This window comes from Chelonia mydas, chromosome 10 (genome assembly GCF_015237465.2).
Source record: "Chelonia mydas isolate rCheMyd1 chromosome 10, rCheMyd1.pri.v2, whole genome shotgun sequence".
Classification (NCBI taxonomy): domain Eukaryota; kingdom Metazoa; phylum Chordata; order Testudines; family Cheloniidae; genus Chelonia; species Chelonia mydas.
In genome coordinates, this window is record NC_051250.2 from 11627870 (window position 1) to 11647516 (window position 19647).

Sequence of the window (19647 nt, forward strand, 5' to 3'; positions counted from 1 at the left end):
GAACCTGCCTTTTACCTCAATACCTTTGTCCTGACCTCACTGTCTTCTACCTCTCCTTCCCTCTTTCCTAGTCCAGTAGAAGCCTTTGTAGCATCTGTCTCTTGGCTGGAAGAACAGATATGTTGCAATGTCATCCATGAGTAAACACTATTAACATTCAATCAGATTGCACTGATTTCTTCCAAGTTCTGGCATGTAAATCTTCTAGACGCTATTATATAGGCAGTTGCCAGGTGATTTGTTATTCTGAGCAATGCTGAGGTTTCAAGACTTGCTTTTTTGAGTCACATTAGCAGGAATCTGAAGACTGACTAGACTTGTGGGGTATGGTCACTTGTCCTGGATTTGATTTGCGTTACTTAAAAAAGTCCAATATCTGAGGAAAACTGAACAAACTGCGTGATCTCTATGTCTTGAAGCAGTGTGTTGGTGGAATTGCAGATGGACTAGTTTTCTGCTTTATCCGGGCTTACAGCAAACGGAATGTAAAACCTTATCATAAGGACAAGGCTTTCAAATTAAGATAAGGAGCCTTTGATTCTGCCTTCTGTGAATTAATTTCCTTTTCCATACCCTGGTGTTATACAGTTACCTTCTGTTGAGCTATTGTTCAAAGCCCCTCTGTTAAGTCACTGGAGGATGTTAACATCTATTGATCCTAAAGCAGCCAGATCTTTTCTGCTCACAAACGTTTAGCCAGTTCAGCCAGGTGGTCCAGGTCCTGCCTGCTTGGAAGGATAGCATGGTTATAGCTTCCCTTTACAGTGGGATTGGAAACAGGAAAGGAATCTCTGTTCCTGTGACCCGGGAAGCATTTATATGAATTTACCTGTTGCATAGTATGTGTAATTATGCAGTAAAGTCAAGCTGTTTAGCTGAGCTGCAATATGTTGTTTAGTAAGGGAGTACTCCAGATTATTACCCCCTTTCTGTATTAGGTTGTTCCCCAGGGAGGTGGTCTGTATTTCAGAGCCATTCTTAGTTCACTGATAATGTATTACATAGAATTATTGGGGAACCTGTCTGTCCAAGCTGCACAGCTGGGTGCTTGATTTCATTGTAAGAAGCTGCACCACCTAGGATGCATGACCCTTGGTGCGGGAAGTTGGAATCTTATCCAGAGCTTGCTCTGAGTAAAAATTTGCCCAGTTGGCTGCCCTATTCAAGAAGTCTCTTGTCTGGAGCTTCAGTGCACGGAGGTGCTAAAGCTATTAATGGGACTAATTAATTTCCACATACCCCACTATACTATCATAGAGAATAATTACGTTCTGTCAAGTGAAGTGCCTCCTTTCTTTCTAGTGACATGTGAAAGTAATATTTTAATTCCTACTCCGCAGTGTAAAATAACAGTTTCTTTCCTTTCACAATTTGTTCTAGACAGGATCCAAGAGTGCTGAGCTAGGTATTCACTTAGCTTGGCAGATTCTGTTGTGGTGGGAGCTGCACAGACAGGAAATGCAGGCCTCCTAGCTGATTCACAGAACAAATCTGGCCTGTAACAGAGAAGCAGAGCTGGCTTCATGACTAGGTATAATAGGTGATGCTCAGGGTGTTGTGCAGAGGGAGGTACCGAGTATGCTAAGAGTATGGGAGGTAAGTTAAATGGGCAGAGCCTCTTGTGGAAGGAGTGGCTTGGTTGCTCTTCTGACTTGTGTTGAGGTGCTGTGAGAGGACGTAGCAGAGGAACAGGCTCCTTCTTTCACTCAGTTTTTCTTTCAAAAATGGCAATTTTCTCTTCTTTCTTTTAGACTTGGCAAAGCCTCCAGTAATTGAGCCAAAGGATCCGGAACAGCTGCCAATGCAGACGCCCCAAGGAAATCCGCTGCTGCTCTCCCACACCCTACAAGAGCTGTTGAGCAAGGACACGGTGCAGGTGGAGCTTATACCTGAGAAGAAGGGCCTCTTTCTGAAACATGTGGAGTATGAAGTTTCCAGCAAGGTAATGCGGGAGAACACCGGTGTCTGTGGGAGAATGTGTGTTTCCTCAGGAGTTTCCATGCAATTGTTTAACCTGGATTCAAAAGCCAGATCATTTTTTTTTAATCTGTTCAATGTATTGGTGATGCTGGTTTGAGTCAGGCATTCATGGAGGTATCTTTACAGTTTTGCCACTGCAACTTAATCCTAACCTCTGCTTTTCCGATACTGCGCCTCTCCAAAGCAGGGACTGACAAGTACTGTTGTCGTTTTGTAAGGTGAATGGACATCCTCTGAGGACTAGAGCGTAACGACCAAACTCACTTGAAGACTAGTCTGTATATGAATGCACATATGGCACAGCCAGCAGCAATGCAGGTTCTCCCATGCCTCTCCCAGTTCACTTCCCCAATCCTGACTGTAGGGACCACCTTTGGAGCAGGAGGGGAGTTCAGTTTCTATGTCCCATTCAATTTTTATCCCCTTTGTGAGACTGCTCACTAGTGTCTTCTGTGATGGGTTTTTTTTTTCTTTTTCTGATGAGGCTATCTGTCCCATAAGAACTGGCCCAAGAGCACCAGCTCACTCCACACAGGTCACCAAAGAAGCTACTGTCTGACAGTGTTGTAGCAGTTTTCAGTCACTACTGTCCTCAGCCAGAGTCACCTTCGGATCACAGGTTTGAGAGACTTCTTATCCCATTACCAATTCCCTGAGCCATCGTTCTTCCGACAGTTCTCTTTCTGTGTAATGAGGTTCTTCATAAAGAGGCAGTAGCTGCGCCTTGGGCACCAGCTTAAATCTGCAAGAGCAAATCAGACTGCTGATTGCCGAGCAGATATGAGAAAGCCCTAAGAGCTGTATCCATTGTGCTCCAGTTATTAATCTCGTTGGGTTATTTCTGAAATGGCACAGCTCTGCAATAAGAACTAGCAGTGTACGATGCACAGGTAACGTGGATGGATGTGATGACATTTAGTCTTTTCAACATGCTATTCCATCAGCCAAATGTAGTTTTTAAATGACTTGCCAACGTGCCTTTTGAGCGTCTCTCTTTGTGTGCTACATCACTCATTTTGGACCCAAATTAATCTCCAAAATCTGGGTGTTCTCATTGTTCATTCCTGCAACCTGACATCAGAAATGCAAAAATCTTGAAACTAAGGTTATAAGAAACTTTCACGCTGTTTTAGGAATCCCACAACAGTTCCTACTTTCTCCTCATTCTGCTGCATGACTCACTAAAAAGGTCAAACAGCTGGGTTTTGGAGGGCTCAGAACTACGTTTGCTCAAAGCTGTTTTGCTTCCCATGGCATTAGACCTGGTTTGGTGGATGTTACCAGGAACACGAGCATTGAAATGCTCCTTAATGATGATAGGGTGCTCATTGAAAATTGTATTGTTCCTTTATGTCTTTGTGGAGGAATTATGTGGACTCACAGCAAGTTTAGGGACATCTACCACCTCCTTTCAGTAATCCACAGAAAACATTTCCTCTTTCCTTTATAAAATGTCTTTGCCCCCATGTTTTGCGTGGAAATTTGTATGGAATTTGAAATGTGCTCTTTGCTGAAACTCTTGTTCCCAAAGGGACCTAACCCACCAGCAAGCTATCCGATTTATATTAAGCTATCCAAGTGCATAATTGAGAGGTGGCTGGAGGGTTCTGTGTGACTTTATTTTTTACTGTTAGCTTAAAGCAAGTGGTCTGCAAATCCAAGAAATGTACCAGCCACTCTCTTCAAGTCCCACATGTGGCTTTAACTCCTCCTGGCTGCAAGGAAATTACTGAAATGCTGTTATTGTCCTGTCTGAGTGTTGTGAGGTTTCTCTCTCTATTGCAGCGCTTCAAGTGCTCTGTGTACAGGCGATACAATGACTTTGTGGTATTCCATGAGATGCTGCTTCAGAAGTTCCCATATCGTATGGTGCCGGCACTTCCTCCAAAGAGAATGCTGGGAGGTAAACCTGGGTCTTCCTAGTGACTGGATGGGCTTTGGTATGAATGTGCTCATGAGAATACAGTCAAGAATGCACATGTCTCGAAGAATCCATAGCATTTGTTGTTCTCTGGTTCAAAAAGCAGTGCTGACAGTGTAGTGCATATCGTGGGGAGGCACTGCACTGCATTGCTGGAAGTCCTTTTCAGATAAGACATGAATGTAAAGTTCCACTGGTGACTCTCCAGGTGTAAGTTGAAAATCCGATGGCATTCATGAGAAGAGTAAGGCTAGCCCTAGAGTGAGGGATAGACCTAGAATAGGGAAGAGTTTCAGCTATTTCTTCCCCAGTAAAGTAGGTTATAATGTCGATGGTGCTGACGCAGAATGGCTACTGTATCATTGCAGTATGTGCTGTAGCACACCGCTTTGTGAAGTGCTCTGAGTATGAAAGGTGCTTTAGACACCCCTTCTCTCTTCTGTGGCAGGAGAACCATAGAGATGGAAAGTGGGGGAAATCATTTGCATATGAAAAGGTTTAAATGCTCCAGGAGAAACGAGTGTATAAAAAATGTTCACACCCCTCAGTGAGAGCGTGTCTTACTCCAAGTTTTCTTTGTTCAAGCTTATGGCCTTTATTTACAAGCATGGAGACTCTAAGTAAATAGCTTCTGTAGGCTGTGTCATCTCTCCCAGAAACCTTTCTGTACCAATGTTGGTCACATGAAATAAGTAACTGTCCATATATAAAAGGTAACTTCCTATCAGAGAGATCCTTGTTCTTCTCTGACAAAAATCACCTATCTCAGGAGTAGCTTTTTTCTTCTTCTTCTTTAAAAACAGAGTGTCTGGTTATGTAGAGTCAAAATAGAAACTAAAAAGATGAATGATGGGTTTGGAATCAGACTGTCATTTCCTCCATATTCTAATGGTTACAATGTACTTGTGGATAGTGAAATACTCCAAGCTTGACTACACATCAAAGCTACTTTGGATACATCTTTCTCTAGTCTGAAATCTTGACACGTTTTTAAGTTTTATTTTTATTATTTAATACATTACGTAAGTCTTTTATACAGTTTTGTTTTGTTTCTGCTTTAACTGCTAAAGAACAAGCCTTTCACTGTCTTGTCTTCTGCCCATATTGCCAAGCTTAACATTTCACAATAAATTATTCATTTAATTTAAGGAGTCCACATTATGCCATAGAAAAAGAAGAATCAGAAATTAGTGAAAGGTTCTGGCGCAGGGTTTAAAGTGAACCAGAACAGGCCAGAATGATGATTCTGGAGCTACTCTAGTAGTGTTGTCAATTTCTGCAGAATGTAAGACGTCAGGGGTGTGGGTTTTTTTTAAAAAATATAACTCTTGAGGTTTCAAAGGTAATTCAAAGGCAAATTCTCACAGACTGCACTGCATTAGATCAGTGCAGTCTGTGAGAATTTGAAAACCTACAGCCTGAAACAATACGTGTGAGAAGAGTGACCTGCTCCTGTTAATATTAGTGGAGAGGTGACGCTTAAACCGAACAATAACTAATGGCAACAATATTGAATGTCAACACTATTTCACTGCTGATCATTTTATTTAAGAGGATTTACCAGTGAGTACAGATATCATAAAAGTTAGAGAGGCAAAACATCTATTAGGTTATCTTTTTCCAGCCCCATATTAGTACTGGATTATTCTCTACTGTATATCTTCCACTCCTTTATTCTGATTGTTTCTAAATTATCCAAATGTTGGCTTCCCATGGGAGACTATTCTGTAGTGCAACAGATCTCACATTTAGGAAGTTATTTGCCTTCTGATTTTTTTCCCCATCTTAATTTTTCCTTTTTTAAAAAAAAACAAACTCCTTGTTGCTAGTTCTGTCCAGGGTTGTGTATGAGCCATAAAGAATGGGGGTGGCAGTAGCCACTAGATGACGAGTGTGTAGCAATTGGAACGGATCACAGTTTCACCACTCTCTCCTTCCCTTCCATGCACTTGGACTTGAGTCTGTCTTTCCATGCATGGTAGTAAGTACTGATGACCTAGAAAACCTTACAAGAAACAGAACTACTGTTCAAAGTTTTCCTGGCAATTGCTGTTTCACTGCATGTTACCAGTGGGTGGCTATGTCTAGTTAGATTAATAAAACAGGGAAGCAGAATTGCAGAGCACAAGATTTTAGGGAGTCTGAGTGGACTTGTGACTTGAGCAACTGAAAATCACTTGGTGGGTAAGTATCATTATGGGACCGCTGGTGGCCAACAAACTCAAGTTAAAGGTGAACGAGGAAGCAAAAGGCTGTGATGCCCTTCACTGTCCCTTTACGATGTGAAAATGTTGCCAGGGTCCATTCTAATAAGCTGTGTCAGGGGTCACTAAGCTATTTGCGTACTTAGAAGGCTGCATCATTTTCTTTGCAATCTTTTCTTCTCCCTTAAAAAAAAAAAAAAGAGCTGCTACCCTTTTTTGTTTTTTTTTGTTCAACTTTACAACTATCAGCTCTGGACTTCACTTCTTCCTGGAAGACTTTAGCGTGATGTTTGAATTACTTGCATAAGGACACGACAGTAGTCTGAAATCTGAGCCCCTCCCATTTCCAAGAGGATGAGTTGCTGAACTTCTTGTAGCCTGACAATTAGGAGCTAGGAGAGCAGTACCTTTAGGGTTTAGTTTATTGTGAATTGCCTACCAGGTCCTCCAAAGGTCTCAGCAAAGTCTTCCACAGAAAAGAAGAAAACCAGTTTTAACAACACAACACAACACAACACAACACAACACAACACAACACAACACAACACAACACAACACAACACAACACAACACAACACAACACAACACAACACAACACAACACAACACAACACAACACAACACAACACAACACAACACAACACAACACAACACAACACAACACAACACAACACAACACAACACAACACAACACAACACAACACAACACAACACAACACAACACAACACACAAATCCCAGCCCAAACAATGTATGGGGCAAGGGAACTTCTGGGGAAAATATTTTGAAGCCACCTTTCCACAACATAAAGGAGCAAAAAAGGGTACAAATGTTAATTTTGCTTTGCATGTCATCTATTAAAGATATGGGATGATTCACTTTGTAGTTGGACCAGAATTTGTAGCTGGTGCTTATAAAAATTATCTGTATTGCAGTAGTTCCCAGATGCTCCACACAGGATAAGAGTCCCATTGTGCCAGATGCAGCATAAACATAAAGGAAGAGAAACTCCGGCTACATCTACACTATAGACCTTACAGTGGCTGGAGCTGCGCTGCTGTCAGGTCTCCCGTGTCGTCGCTCTATGCCAAGGGGAGAGAGCTCTCCTGTCAGCATAATTAAACTACCTCCAACGAACGGCGGTAGCTGTGTCGGCGAGAGACGCTCTCTCACCGACATAGCGCTGTCCACATCGGCGCGTCTGTTGGCGAAACTTACGTCGGTCAGGAGTGTGTTTTTTTTCACACCCCTGACTGACAAAAATGCTAGTGTAGACATAGGAGCTTGCAATCTAAGGGTCCTATCCTGCAAGTTCACACTGCTTAACTTGACTCACCTGAGTAGTCCTGTTGAGGTAAATAGGTGCAGAAGGGTGTGCAGAACTTAAGACAAGCTGTAACAGACCATTTGAGGGTGTGGGGGTTTGCAGTGTTCTGATAAGTAATGGCTAGACCAGTGAACCCAGCAGATCTGTTGCGTGGAACTGACGGAAGGCACCGATAGCACTGTTCTTGGGTTTTGCTGCAGATGTAAATGCAAGGGAGCAGTGGGACATGATGCTACCTTACCCTCGTTCTGAGCCAGTTGCAATGCCTGATGCATTAACACTAATGTAGTGTTCCCTCCTGTAGCTGACCGAGAATTCATAGAGTCTAGGCGGCGGGCTCTGAAGCGTTTCATTAATCTGGTGGCTCGACATCCCCCTTTCTCGGAAGACGTGCTCCTGAAGCTCTTTCTCTCCTTTAGTGGCTCGGTGAGTACTTGTTGGTGATGCCACGTGTTTGCACTGGGAAACAGTTACCGAGTTTAGAGCTGCCTGTTGCCTGCACATTTGTCATCCTCACAATTGTGATCCTGGCTACAAGGGGCTAGTGTAGCATATCGTCCACACTAGGTAACTCTGCTACTGGACAGTGGGATGTGTTATCTCTGCAATGCTGTAGGCACGATATCTTGAAAATAATTATTTTTCCTGTGGCAATATATGTCACACCACTCCTTATCTCTGATACTCCCCAGAAAGGTATTTGACCAGGGGAGAGCTAAGAAACATTGTTCTAGGACTTCTCAGTCTCCTAATGCAGACTTTTAGCACAGGAAGAACTTTCTCCTCAGACGAATGCAGCTTTTAAAGTGGAGGATTAACATTTATATGTGTTTACGTTTTAGGAGAAGGGGGTGATACAGGAGTTGGAAATTCATAGAGAGAGATGGGTCAGGGCCTACAAATGGACTCAGTATGTGGAATCACTTTTTTCCGTGCCTCATTGGCATGAGAGGTTGATTTTTTTCCCTCAAGGTAGAAGGGTTAAATGTCATGAAAAGGTGGCCTCTTTCCATGTGTAATAAAAGCAGCCATCAACTGTGGATTGTTGCTTTATTGCATGAGGAGGCCCAGGTTTTAACAGGATTGAAATTGCCATTCATTGTCACTGTATGAATTGCCAGATGGGTTTAATTGGTTGGTTGGTGGTTTCTTTTGCTTTTCTAGGATGTGCAGAACAAGCTGAGGGAGTTGGTACAAGGAGTGGGAGATGAGTTCATGACTTGCCAACTAGCCCCCCGGGCCAAGGTATTTTTCTTTATGGTGCATAATTGCAGTCTTAATACCGGTAGCCCATGTGCACAAGGTCTTGTATCTGCTGGGTAAAAGAGAGGGGCTGTAGTTGAAAGGGAAAAGAGCAATTTCCACAGAGAACTGTAAAGGACCTTCTTTTGACTTGATCTTCTGTTTTCTTCATAACAAAACATATAGCTGGTTATTTCCAGGCCCAGTATGTCCAGCCTGGGTCTGTTTAGTAAAATGATACAAAATTAGTGTGAGAGAAGTCTTTGTCCAAATGCACATTCTTTCGGTAACTATAAATAACCTACACGGTCTGAAAGTTCATCCTGTCGCTTACTATTCCTTTGTGTCATAATCCCTCTTTGTCTATGAGAGAAGCTATGAATCTCACCGTGGTTTGTTCATTTGTTTGGGGAAGACTGCTGTACCTTAGTTGTGTATCTTGCTTGCTGAACCTGACATCGCTGCTCCCCTGAGTTGCTTGCTTTTGTGGAAGTTCAGCCTGGGGTGAGGGGAAAGTAAAGCAGCCAGTGAGGGTTAAATGTTGCTTATGGGGTTTTTTTTTTTTTTTTTTTTTAAATGGCCTTTACAGTACCTCGCATAATGGGCCTCTGATCTGTGACTGGGGCTCCTACATGCTGTTGCAATAGAAATAAATAATAAAGATGGTACCTTTATTACTCAGCAGTCCTGCCCCCTATGTGTGCATTATTCACAGTGCTTGACCCTAGCGACTATTCAAACTTCTACTGGTGTTACCTCTGCAGAGCAAACTCAGCTATTGGAGACTGAGGTGGATCCTATTGTGGCCCATGCATCACCAGTGGAATTGTTAACTGAGCAGTGGTTGCACAATCTTTTACTGATGAGGTACAAGCCAGAAGCAGCTCAACTCAGCTTGTAATACCTGGTTGAGTTTGCAGGGCTTCAGTTAAGAGTTCTGACCTGGAGTCACTGATAGGCCTGGAACATCATAATGCCATTTTCAATGGCTCCTCTCAGAACATAAAACCATTTTCAGTGTCACCAGGTTAAGACTCCTAATCTCTTTGTTTGTGATTTATCGTGCAACTGAGTCCATTACTAAGATCTCTTTTGCTGCCTCAGGACTTCCTCCCAGCCGACATCCAGGCCCAGTTTGCTGCCAGTCGAGAGCTTATCCGAAACATCTACAACAGCTTCTACAAACTGCGGGACCGTGCAGAAAGAATAGCTTCCCGCGCCATTGATAATGCCTCAGATCTTCTCATATTTGGAAAGGAACTAAGGTAGATTAGAGTGTGAGGACTCCCTCTAGAGCACACTTCTGTGAACAGTCTTGAGTTTTAAAGAGAGCAGTAGGTGTACCAGTAGAATGTCTATGGGAATGAGGCATGTATTTCTGAAGACGCATGGCACAAACCAGGTTCGCGTTTTCCTGTTGCAGAGAGAAGAAAACATAGTAGGTGTGTTCCCCAGGGTGAGGGAGAGAAAACAGCATTGACATTCTGGATCTGATTTACACTTGCGTGAAATGGTACAGCCCCCAAGTACATGGGGGTGTGATCGTGCACATTCATAGACCCTTTTACATGCTGTATATGTTCACACACGCCGCATTTTTGTTTTAAATTGAAAACACTAATATTCTTGCTAGTGCACAGTTTCTTTCATTTTCTCTTGTTTGTGTGCATACACTCACCCACATATACAGGTCCCAACCTGCTATCACTGTGCTGTGCTGTTAACTTGACCCTTCTTGGGGAGTAGGTATAAACTTACTGCCACCTGATTCTTAGGGGACTCTATTTCCCCAGAGCCTGCTAGTGAGTTTTGAGAGGGGGAACTTCCAGTAACTGCTGGGATGGGTAAATCATCACACCAACCGAGCTGCTTAGTGGCAACTGACTCACTGCCTCTTCTTTCCTCTCCCAGTGCTTTGGGCTCAGACACTACACCACTTCCCTCCTGGGCTGCTCTGAACAATAGCACGTGGGGGACTCTGAAACAGGCCTTGAAAGGCTTGTCTGTCGAATTTGCGCTGTTGGCCGATAAGGCTGTACAGCAGGTGAGTTCCTCTGCCATTTGCTTCTCCTGTATTATTGCAATTGCTGCACTGAGAGAGGTGTTTTTTGCCTAGTGTCACCTCTTGATTCATAGGCCTTCTAGGCATGGGTGCCCCAGAAATTACTTCCCCTTTCTTTGCAGCTATGCGGGCCTCAGTCTAAAGCCATGTTCAACTGGCCAGGTATGCTACTGGGCTACATGTTCTGACTGGTGGAATTAAAAAACTCAAAGGTGTTCAGGCAGGGAAAGCACAGTGAGGAGGGGAAAAGTGGGGGGAACCTTTTTAAAAGGTTTAAAGAATAAAGTAAATAGTGACTGTCCCAAGCTGTCCAAAAATCCTGCACTCTGCCTGGCTAAGATCATATGGTGAATATAGTCCAGCAGAACCTGTTTCTGTATCCAGTTGTGACCTTCACCACTTGTTAAACACTACATGAAACTCATTCAGACAGAACACAAGAGGTCTTTTTGCTGTTGAAACAGCACAATGTGATGATGACCATTGGAATAACACGAGCAAATGGCAATCCAGAAAGACGAGTGATCGTTTCTCTTCACTACAACCATCACTTCATGCTGCTAAAGATGTTCTGGGTGCTTTACAGATAAATAAAACCAGTTTCCTGCACCAAGGATCCTAAGTTCTTGAGAGCCACACACATAACACGGACACAGGAAGGGAGATGGGACATAAGAAACAAACAAGCAAGTGCTGAAGTTTAGCTTGTGTCTTGTCAGCTCTGCTTTCTGTTTCATTAAGTCTTCTAAGGAGGAAGTGCTGGTGTTTATAGGTCACCTGGAATAGGTGTGTCTTAAGGAGGGCAGATTAAATCCTGGTGGATTCTGTGAGTGCAGGGGTTCCAGACAGAGCTGCATGGAAAACTTCAGAGGACTCATGATGCCAACCTCTTGTTGCAGTGATCAGGCAATCCAAATGCCCTTCCTGTTCCAATTAGTTCTGTGTTCATCCTAGTGTCCAAGCCTAAAATCTCCAATCCCATTGTGATAGCTGCTTGATGTAGCTATGTAATGGCTGGTGTGCCCTGGAGATTACAGTGGAGGCGTCAACATACTGGCTGGGTTTGAGGAGCTGTGAAGTGTGCTCTTGCCAGGCTTATATGAAATGTACTTGTCTCTTGTTTTCTAGGGAAAACAGGAAGAGAGTGATGTGGTGGAGAAGCTGAACCTTTTCCTGGATTTACTTCAGTCCTATAAAGTGAGTGCTGCTGTTTCTCTGCCAGTGAGAAAGTTGTTGAGAACAGTTTTGTGCTTTTTAGAGGGTGTAACGCCAAGTGAATGGAAAACTAGCTGGACAGTCAGTTCAGAGGCAAACTGGCATCATGTAGAGTGAGGGGAGTGATTCTCCCCCTTGGCTAGCTCTGAAGTGTTACGGATCTGCTCTTGGCTCATTAAGTTTTGTGGACACCAAACCTTGCAAGGAGTTGAAGATATCCATCTGCTTCACTTGTGGGAATCAGCTAATCTTTTTCATAAGTCAGCTATTTTGGGGGCAGGAAAAGAGAATGAATTTAGTAGACCAGCCTTTTACATGTGAAGACATTAGTTCAGTTACAACTGAAATGAGTTATACAATCTCGGCCTACTCCTTCATGGACACCCTGCAGAAAGCATCTAAATGCAGTTCAACACAGTTGGCAGCCTTCCTGAAGAGGGCCCAGTCCAGGATTGAAATAGCAGGGCACTGCAAGCTAACAAGAGGTTAATTAGTAATGCTTAATATTGAAAAGGGATATGCAGATAGTAAGTTTGGTGTTGGTAAAGTTCAAGGCACATTGACAGAGATGCAGCTTCAGATCACCTGCTGTATCCTCTGTTTTGGCTCAGAGCAGTTCTGGTTCTCATCTTAAAAGGCTTTATTTGAAATAGTCCAGAGTTTAGAAATTGCATGGGACACCTTACATGCCCTCGGCTGTGTATCTCCCAGATGTGCACATTTTCTTCTCCCCACCCTCTCCCATGGCTCACTTTCCTGTGTCTAGGCTCTGGTATGGGGTCAGTATCAGTTGTTTTCCTTTGTCCTGAAGGATCTGTGTGAGAGGCATGAGAAGGGAGTACTGCACAAACACCAGCGAGCTTTGCACAAGTACAGCATGATGAAGAAGCAGATGATGAGTGCCACTGTGCAGAACAAAGAGCCAGAGTCCGTGGAACAGCTGGAGTCACGAATTGTGGAGGTAGGGCAGATGTTTCTGTGTGTGTGGGAGTGATGGGTTGCATGTGTATTGGATGGAAACCTCTTCCTAATACTGCCATAATGTGGCTTATCCGTGTTTTTGGAAGAGGCAGAAAGGGTCACCCATAGATCTTAGTCTTATACAAATTAATTGCTGTGCTGCAAGGAAAGTGTCTTTGTTCTACTGAACACTTACTGCTGGTGTTTGGCATCAAAAACAAGGTGGTCCAATATAGCTGCCTGTAGGAAGTGCAGAAATGCACAATCTGCATGGTGGAAAGTGCTTGTTATGTGACCTCTCCAGTTGCTGTCAAGCAAAATGGGCACAGGACTGCATTTCTGATTTTTAGCAAGTGCTTGAGTTACAGGGTAGAGAGGAGAACTTGTGCTCTGCTGGTGTGAGTGCACACTGAGGATGATGCATTTCTTCCAGCCCCCCGTGCACCTCCCTTCTGGACAGTGAGGTTAACTGGGTTTTTTGTCTCTCAGCAAGAGAATGCCATCATGACCATGGAGCTGCGGAATTACTTTTCTTTGTACTGCCTGCACCAGGAGACACAGCTAATCCATATCTACCTGCCTCTCACTTCCCACATCTTGGGAGCTTTTGTCAACTCCCAGATCCAGGGCCATAAAGAGGTAAGTTCTTCAGTCAACGTGCCTCCCTTCCTCCAGTTGAAAATATGTATTTGAGCTGTTTGTTTTTCCCTCTTTCTCAAAGAGTGGGGCTCTGCTTGGGAAGGTGGCGCTGATAAACCGTGTGTGTGTGTGTGTTTCCAGTCCCCGCACTCCCCAGGGTGACTTTAGCTTTGGAGCTGTCTGAGAGAATCATCTGTGGAATGCTGGTTATTCAGTTGCAGATGCTGTATATTTGCTAGATGGATTTGCTTTTTTGCTTCGTGTTAAACAGAAATTATATAGCAAGAAAAAGGACCTAACACAGGGGTGGGCAAACTATGGCCCGTGGGCTGCATCTGGCCCATGAGAGCTTTTAATCCGTCCCTGGAGCTCCATTGTCCCGCTCTGGCCAAAGAGCGGAGTTTGCGGCTTGCTCTGCTCCGGCGCCCTGATCCTGCTCCCCAGCAGGAGTGTGGGCGGGTAGGGGGAGCGGGGCAAGCCCCTGACCCTGCTCCCCGGCTGGAGAACCGGTTGGTGGAGTGGGGCAAGTGATGGGGTGGACCTGCCCTAGATGATAAGTGTGTGGGCCATGGCCCACCCAGGCCCACCTGTGGCTACGTCCTGGCGCAGTGTGTATTTTCTGATTTAAAAAAAAAAAAAACGTTGTGGTCACAGCTCTTTGTTCATGGCCTGCCATACAATTTCCATACCCAGATGTGGCCCTCAGGCCAAAAAGTTTGCCCACCCCTGACCTAACAGGTTGCCTTGTTATGTGTTTATATAAATCATTCAGCATTTCCTAGGTTCAGACTTCTTTCCATGCATTGCTTCATGGAAGTGTTTGTTAGGGGAGACAGTTTAAGTGGAGGGCTCTAACCAAGCCTTCAAAACTCTGTCTCTTCCCTGTCTACCTATTTTGGTAAGGATGACAGGATCTTCAGAGAGCTGCATTAAAGCACCAGTTTGATGGAGGGGTGCTTTAGACTTAGTGGTTTTCCATATAACATTTCTGCAAATGCATTGGCTTTTGACCAACCTCCAACACAGCTTAGTGCTGCCAAGAACTCAGACTTCTGAGTGTGCTGTGTGACAAGGTGATGACCCACCAAGCTGTTTTGCTTTCTTTCCTCCAGATGAGTAAAGTTTGGAATGAACTGAAGCCAAAGTTGAGCTGCCTGTTTGTGGGACCCCACAACATGCCAACACCACCGTTGTCACCCCCAGAGGACAACTTCTTTTCCAATTAACGCTCTGAGATCTGACACTGACCAAGTCGAAGTGCAGTCCAGAGAGGGGTGTGACCTCTATCTCCAGATATTAAAAGGAATTCTCCGAACAGCTATTTTTATACTGCTGCTTTGAGCTGCTCTCTGACTTATGGACAGACTGGAAACAGAAGCACATACAGAGAGAAAGACAATCTCTTGATTTTTGTTCTTTATTTTGAAGAAGACTTGGGGCACGACTGAGATTCTTTGCCCCAGAGGTCCTCTGCCTAAGGACTGGAAGTGGCTTGGTACATCACGTGCCGCAGTTCAGCTGTTGCTGAAGTCCCATGCCGCTCATACTAACTACCCTCTTACAGCTATCTACACATATACTGGCCAATGTCTACAGTGCTGAGACTCACAGGATGTCCAAAGCATTCCTTGCTATTTAAGCTTGGGGCCCAAACTAGAGGCATATGTGGGTAAGGAGAGCTGAAGGCTAGCCTCCCTTTCTCCCCAGGTTCATTGGTTAGGTGTTTGATTTCATATTGCTAGATCCACATGCAAAACAGGGGAAAGCTTCTGGGTGGCTCTCTAGCTCTGCTGGGTGGGTCAGTGCTGGTTGTGATGTTTCCCAGTGTGGGAGTTGAACCTGTGTCACAGGAAAGCACAGGGCATATTTGCTCATAAGTAGTAATGTGTGGCCAAAGATTACCTTGCTGAACAGCATTTCTTATGGGAGTCTGCCTGCCACATGCATAGAAAATAGCTGATTGAAACGATGATACACCCCTTAGAAAGGGATAACTTTTCATACTGTTGAAGCCGGACAGCTCTGGGGTGATTAACTTTCCTGGGAAGAGCTGGAGTCTTCACTCCTGGGTGTCTGTGTTACCCGCTGGTATCCTCAGAGGACGGCTGCCTGTAAAAGCCCAAATTGGCTAAGGCTGATGTTCCCTCTGATCTACTATCAATTGTTACATAACCAGGACAGGACTGAAAATGTTCAGTTCATCAGCAAGAGTCAGTATTTATCATGGTGATGCTGCCGCTCTTTTCTGGCAGCACCACCATGATCATCTTCTCTTGAAGATGAAGGCAAACGCCTTGAGGTGAAGGAGGCAACAAGCTTTAAGTGAGTGAAAAGGAAACACACTAACTAGGAAGAATGAGCTGTCAAATTTGGACCATAATTATTTCCCTAGTCTAGGTAACTTGTCCATTAAGGGGGAGTATATTCAACTTCTCTAACCCTAGAATTCTGATTCGTATATATAGTGTTTAGTTTCTGCTGCAAGAGGAACTATGATTGAAATAACGAAAGTTACTTGACCTACGTCGCTAAGCTAATCAGTGGTCTGGTGTCTGGGACAGGCAGGGGCCTTCCATTTTTGAGAAACCGCCACTGTGGGACAGGGGCTACACTAGATTGTCCTACATAGGACACTGGGTGTGTCTACACTGCAATCATCAGATGTGACTACACCATGTGTAGGCATAGCCAAGCTCACTATACTCTAGCTAGCTCAGCTGCTGGGAGCAGTGAAGCCCTGGCAGCACACAATTCAGTGCTGACTGTACAAATGTGTCCAGAACCCGGGTAATTACTTGGATGACTAGCCCATGCTGAAACCCTTGCTGCTCTTGCTTCGCTCCTCCTCACACACAAGCTAGCTTGATTAAACTAGATATGTGAACTGCAGCCACACTCTCTTAATGCAGTGTGAACATGCCCGGTGTATGTCGATTTCTTGGTGCTGCGGCTAGAGGGAGCTGGGGTGAATGTAAAAACAGGTCCTACATAGAATGCATTGCTTGTTGCGTGTTAGCAGCTTAAGTGCTAACTCTTTCTAACGCTTGCTCAAAATGTTTCCCTTGCAACTAATCTACCGTGCTTTGCAAGAGCCTGAGACAGGTGCCAGTGTCGCTTTGGAAGAGAATACCAAGGAATACAGAAGAGATTCTATTCACAAACTAAGACAAATTGCTAAGACCATAAATGTATGTATAGTGTAATAATAAACCACCATCTTGAGTGGCAGACAGGAAAAATTTCTCCATTTGACCTTGTTTAGACGAGGAAGATAGGTTACTTTATGTTAGCTTACATTAAATTTTACTGTGTTTTTAAACACTAGTGCAGACAGGATCAATACTTTTAAAGATGTGTTGCCTGGTTGGGGTCAACCCTAGCTTCCCGCCCCCAGCATAAATCTTTTTATTCGTCTGATAATTGAAGAGTAGTTTGTCTGCTGTTAAACAAATAATCAAAATAAGAAAATACTGTACATTGTCTTGGAAAAGTTTGGATCTCCCGTGTAATCAAATGGGGAGCCGCATTGCCTCTATCAGTTGTCTGATAGAGGCTGATTGTCAGAATAGCAAAGAGTTGGCTCTAGTAGAAAGAAACCCTGCCCTTTTCACAGTTATAAAAAGCCTGAAAGTGTAACAGCTATTTCTAAAAGCTCTTAAGGCTAATATTAAATATTTAGCGGTCCAAGGGATAACTGCTCATTACTCTTCTTTAAGCAGCAGCCCTTACAGGCTCTGCCTGTGGAATTCAGTAGGATAATCAGATTTATATCTGTCGCAGACTTAACCTATCTTAAAAAGAAATGTTTCATTGGAGCGGCTCGGAGTGAGAATACACCTATTCGTGCAGTCGCCTTGTCCTAGCCCCTGAATGAAGACAGGGATGAACATACCCTGCTTCACTGAGGACTGCAGTTGTTATTCAACAACTTCTGCTAAGTTTTGGGCAGCTTTCAAGAGAGAATGAGCGCCTAGCGTTCGTATACCTGATATAGCCAATGCCACATCCTGGGGGATTGCCCTAGTTACTGCTCTCTCTGTGGAGCATCTTCCCTTCACACTGTGGTTCATACAAGCTTTAACTTGCAAACCTATTTTTACAGACTTAGCCATTCTGGTCTGAAGTCCAAATGGTGGTGGCACGACTACTTCCAGCAGCAGAGAAGGGGCTTCTGCACTTGTATTCTCCTCTTAGTTTAGGGGTCAATGCAGTTCGCAGAGACAGCGTCTATTACAACTTCTCTACTGTGGAAGAGTGAAAGGTAGAAAAGTCAAACTGACTTCAGTTCTCTGTGTGCCCCATATGCAATGTAGAGGAAGCAGAACCAGTTGCTTCCATGGTGCTGTTATCGTCCATGCTGTGTTCAGACTAACAAAGAGAAATAGTGAAAACAAAACATAATGCATTAAATAAGCAGTTCCCAATACCAGAGCTGGTAGGGCATTAACTTGCCAAATTTTCTCCGATGACTGGAATTGGTTTTGAATTAATGTTGAGCACAACAGGAAATGAGTTCAACAGGGCATGCCAGTTAGGGTGTGCCTGCTGCCGCTGTGAGCTCTAGCACCAAAGAGTTAATGTGCCTTTCTGAATGGAAGCTTTCTCTGCACATATTGACCTCATGGGGCTTCCACCCATTTGCGATGTGACTTTGTAGATAAGGCATCCAGACTTACAATTTTCAGTGCAAGAGTGTCTGCACCAGAATGTCTTGAAGAAGCCGGGTCTGTAGATGAGTACGAAGCCAGTGAGGAGAACCTGACTCTTTAGTACAGAAATTGGTCTCCTTTCGACCTAAACAGCCATGTAGCCTGCCTTTCCTATTGCCACCACTGTTTCTAATCGGAAGGGGACAACATGCGGTGCCCACTCTGACCAGCCGCACAGAAGGGTTTACAGATGGGGAAACTTTCCAAAATATCACTCCCCCCCACACCTGTGACTTGCTGATGGGATCACTATGTTTAAACAGTGCCTTGTTCTCCTCTTGTCTCTGCTCCATCTGCTCTTCCTTTTTGATCACCCATGGAAGTCACTGCTGAATTTGTAACAGGCTAGCTGCACAAATTCAAGACTGTGACTTTACTGAAAGATGCAGCAGCAGCTCAGGTGAGGACAGAATTCAAAATACTGGTCTCTGCAATAGCAGCAGAGGTAATAGTGTTTGTAATACAGAATGAATGGCAGGGGCACAAGGCTTGCCACGTGCATGAGGAATGGCACTTTGACTAGTACAGACTATTCAGAGCAGCTGGACGGAGATAGGAAGAGGCAGGCTTGGTTGGAGGATGTGAATTTTACCTGCTTGGGAAAATCCTGTATCTTTGCTTTGCTCAAATAGTCTTATGTATGAAGCACTTTATCAAACTGCAGGAATTAGAAAACTATTACTACAGCTGATAGACTGGAAATGTTTACAGATTATATTACATTCCAAGATTCTATCTCCAACTGTGTTTAAAAAATATGTATTTGTAAGACAAAAAAAAAAACCTTGTGTAAGACATTGAGTGGCTTTATTATTTCTGGTATGGACTGATCAAACTCATTGCCCTGCATGCTGAGTTGGGAGCAGACCCAAGCCCTGTACAGCTCACCTGCTGCTGTCTTGGGGTGAAACCTATTAGAAAGCCCCTGCTGAAGGTTCTGAGCTTTATAGCACATTTTCACTTGTCTGCATGAAAAGCTGAGCTGGAGGGACAGTTAATAACCTTAACTATTCATTCACTGTTTAAATGGTTAAGAGAAATGAGAAACTGGGCAGCGCCTAAGCAATGCTATGCAACCCCATTGCTTTATTTTACCTGTTGCCACAACCTCCTGCTGCTTTGAGAGGAAAAGAACTAGAGCCATGCACGGTTCCATGCCCAGCCTCCCCCAAATGCTCCAGCCTCAGCTGGCCCTGAATAACAGGAAGCAACACACTGTCCCACTTTGTGGCATGAGGGGGGAAAGAGAATTAAGGGGAATGCTAGTTCCAGTGCTGTAGCCTGTGAAGAAAGTTAACTCTTACGCTCCAGTCTCTGTGCTGCTTGGGGCCAGGTCTCCGCTTCTGGACTACTTGTAAGGGCCTTTCAGAAATCATCTTGTCACTTCCCT

At 44.2% G+C, this 19647-nt stretch overlaps 1 protein-coding gene across 3 annotated transcripts in view; it reads left to right on the forward strand.

Moving 5' to 3' along the window:
• Nucleotides 1-19052, forward strand: part of SNX8 (sorting nexin 8) — a 29946-nt gene extending 10894 nt beyond the window's left edge. For 2 of the 3 annotated variants that reach the window (XM_037910950.2, XM_043524565.1), the window contains exons 2-11: nucleotides 1752-1942; nucleotides 3766-3883; nucleotides 7735-7856; nucleotides 8595-8675; nucleotides 9777-9937; nucleotides 10584-10716; nucleotides 11863-11931; nucleotides 12761-12910; nucleotides 13399-13548; nucleotides 14661-19052. In XM_037910950.2, the coding sequence (XP_037766878.2) occupies nucleotides 1752-1942; nucleotides 3766-3883; nucleotides 7735-7856; nucleotides 8595-8675; nucleotides 9777-9937; nucleotides 10584-10716; nucleotides 11863-11931; nucleotides 12761-12910; nucleotides 13399-13548; nucleotides 14661-14774 (1289 nt within the window). In that variant the 3' untranslated portion in view covers nucleotides 14775-19052. Of the gene's footprint in view, nucleotides 1-1380; nucleotides 1532-1751; nucleotides 1943-3765; nucleotides 3884-7734; nucleotides 7857-8594; nucleotides 8676-9776; nucleotides 9938-10583; nucleotides 10717-11862; nucleotides 11932-12760; nucleotides 12911-13398; nucleotides 13549-14660 lie in introns of all 3 variants that reach the window. The other variant, XM_043524566.1, reaches the window with a different exon arrangement.
• Nucleotides 19053-19647: the final 595 nt, after the last annotated feature.